At 36.5% G+C, this 2,494-nt stretch overlaps 1 protein-coding gene across 1 annotated transcript; it reads right to left on the minus strand.

Annotated features, from left to right (window-relative positions):
* Positions 1–796: 796 nt before the first annotated feature.
* LOC110115135 lies at positions 797–1,877 on the minus strand. The gene is made up of 2 exons (XM_020848269.1): positions 1,757–1,877; positions 797–1,641 (listed from the first exon to the last, which is right to left on the minus strand). The coding sequence occupies exons 1-2, from the start codon at positions 1,875–1,877 to the stop codon at positions 797–799; spliced, it is 966 nt and encodes a 321-aa protein (XP_020703928.1).
* Between the last annotated feature and the right edge of the window lie 617 nt (positions 1,878–2,494).

A 2,494-nucleotide genomic window follows, 5' to 3' on the forward strand; every position in this document is an offset into this window, starting at 1 on the left:
TGCTAGTAATCCCTCAGGATTTACCAGAGTTCGCAAGCAACCCATCCCATTGCTGTCATTTGAATGAGGATCATTCTTCTCTTGGAATTCAACTTGAAGATTGTCATTGGAATTATCTTCATCTTCATTGACTTCTTTAGCTATTTCAATTCTATCAGTTGTCAAAACTTCCTTAGAACTAACAGTAACCTTCTCATCTTCCTTAAGAGGATTATTTTTAGTAGTTTCTGCAATACATTCTTCACCACTGGGCTCATCAAGTTCATTGTTCTGTATTTCCTCTTCAAGTATACTGAAGCTGTTTTCCAACAGAAGTCCAGATCTTTTATTTTCCTTGAAATCTATGGCTTTATTGATGGAATTTGAAACAAAATTTTGAACTACTTCTGTTTCAATTATCTCAGCATCTTCTGGAATAGATTTTGTTTGAGGATGAACATTTGAAATTCCAGATTTCTGCTTATAAAAACTTTTTCCGACAGTTCTATTTTTCTTGAATTTGACCTGTATCCAAGGTCCTAATTCATCTTGATTTTTGGAAATACCTCCTTGTTCCATCATCTTCCCATTAACATTTGATACTGAAGCTACTGTTTTGGAGGAAGCAGTATTCATCAAAGAGCAGTTGATTTTTAAATGGCCAAGTTTACCACAATGGTAGCAAAGAGAAGATATCTTCTCATATTCTACCTTTTGAAAGGATCTACCATGTAATCCTTCTATCCAAATTCCTTTAGGAATTGTTTTGTCCAGATCCATGCGAACACATACCCGGGCATACTCTCTCTTCCCCCATTTAAAAGAATTCCCATCTAGATATATTGGCGTTCCTATCTTGGAAGCTATTCGGCAGATATATTGGCGTTCCTATCTTGGAAGCTATTCGGCAGATGTTCTGTTCATCCCAGCAGTGCAATGGTAAACATGGCAATCGAATCCATATAGGAGCTGTAAGTCCTTTAAGGGATTCGAGAGAAAAGTTGGGGGACCATTTATCTAGTCTAATAATATTTCCTCCAATGAACCAAGGACCCCCCTCCAATACTTCTTCAACTACTTCCGGTTTAGAAAAGGAACATAGAATCCAGTCAAGTCCCAAAGTTATAAGATGGAAATTTCCAACTCTAGCCCATTGTCTCCTTAGTTCTCTACTACAAACTGGAAATGGGATATTATTACACAAAACTTTGATCACCAGGGAATTCCTGAGAATTTGAGAATTAACATTTTCTAATTCGGAATTCATAACCATTGCAATCCCGTCATCAGTAACAGGAGTCGAATCCATGTCATGATTAATCTTTATGTGTTGAGTCTTCTTCCACGCATTAACAGAAATTACTTTAGAAACATTCTCAGAAATCTTTGCATCTGAATCTCTTAAACCAGCTCCATCTATTCCAGATTGAGATACAGGATTAATTGAAAAATTAGAGCAAGGAATAGTAGGTAGCTTATCCTTTGATTGATATTTATTATTAACATTATTCGAAATGTTCGCATTTATCGCTGGCCATAGGTCAGAGATTGCATTTGGACATCCAAATTTGTTTACATAAATGTTCAAATCAGAAGAAGAAGCTTCCGACTCCTTCTGTTTCAAGCTTGATCGTGATTTTCCAAACAATGGTGTAACACAATCTGAATTAGCCAAAATGTTTTTTCCCTTACCTTTAACGTATTCCACCGTTTTCTTCATAGGAACATCGCTAACCTCTTTGATAACGAGAGGTTTAGAAATGGTTCTAGTTTGAACCTTTCCTGCTTCTAATCGGTGAAACAACCAATGCTGATCCCTCCTTGTTCTTGATTCGTCTATTTGATTCTTCCGTTGACTTAAGCCCGTCGACAGGAGGTCGACGGTCTTCTCTAGTCATCGCCTATCTCCGGCGATGAAGCGTTGCAGAAAAATCAGAAATTGAAAAGTTTGAAATTCCGTCTTTTGGTGGAAGTTCATCAAAATCTTTATTTGATTGAAAAATTTTTCTGAAGAAATGTTAATAATCTTGAAAGGAATAAGATAAGCACAAATTTACAAACAAAATATTTAATTAGTAATAAAATGAAAGATGATCATGATATAACAAAAACATGTGAAATGGTTTGTATACTCTATTGATGTTAATTCATATATAGACCGATGACTTAAAATCTTGGTTGTGTCTATCATTACACAAAAAAGCTTTATGAACTGTTTGGTTAGATTACTTGAGGGTGTAAAGTATTCCAAATGTAAGGGTCTTATAAATTTAGGTGTTTGGTTGGAATACAAAATGAGGGAAAGTATAGTAAATATAATGTAAAGTGAAGTAGTTCATTTTTAGTGTAATGCAAACTCCTTTGATTTTGTGTAAAAACTATTTACACCACAAGCTTGCTTTACCTCTACCCACCATCGGTCGTCGCTCTCAGCCACTTGATTGCCCCAGCTGGCCACCATCGCCACCGGACACTACTTCTGCCGGCCACCCCCTCAGCAAGCCTCCGCTGCTGT

Source organism: Dendrobium catenatum, unplaced genomic scaffold, assembly GCF_001605985.2.
Source record: "Dendrobium catenatum unplaced genomic scaffold, ASM160598v2 fragScaff_scaffold_1284, whole genome shotgun sequence".
NCBI lineage: Eukaryota > Viridiplantae > Streptophyta > Magnoliopsida > Asparagales > Orchidaceae > Dendrobium > Dendrobium catenatum.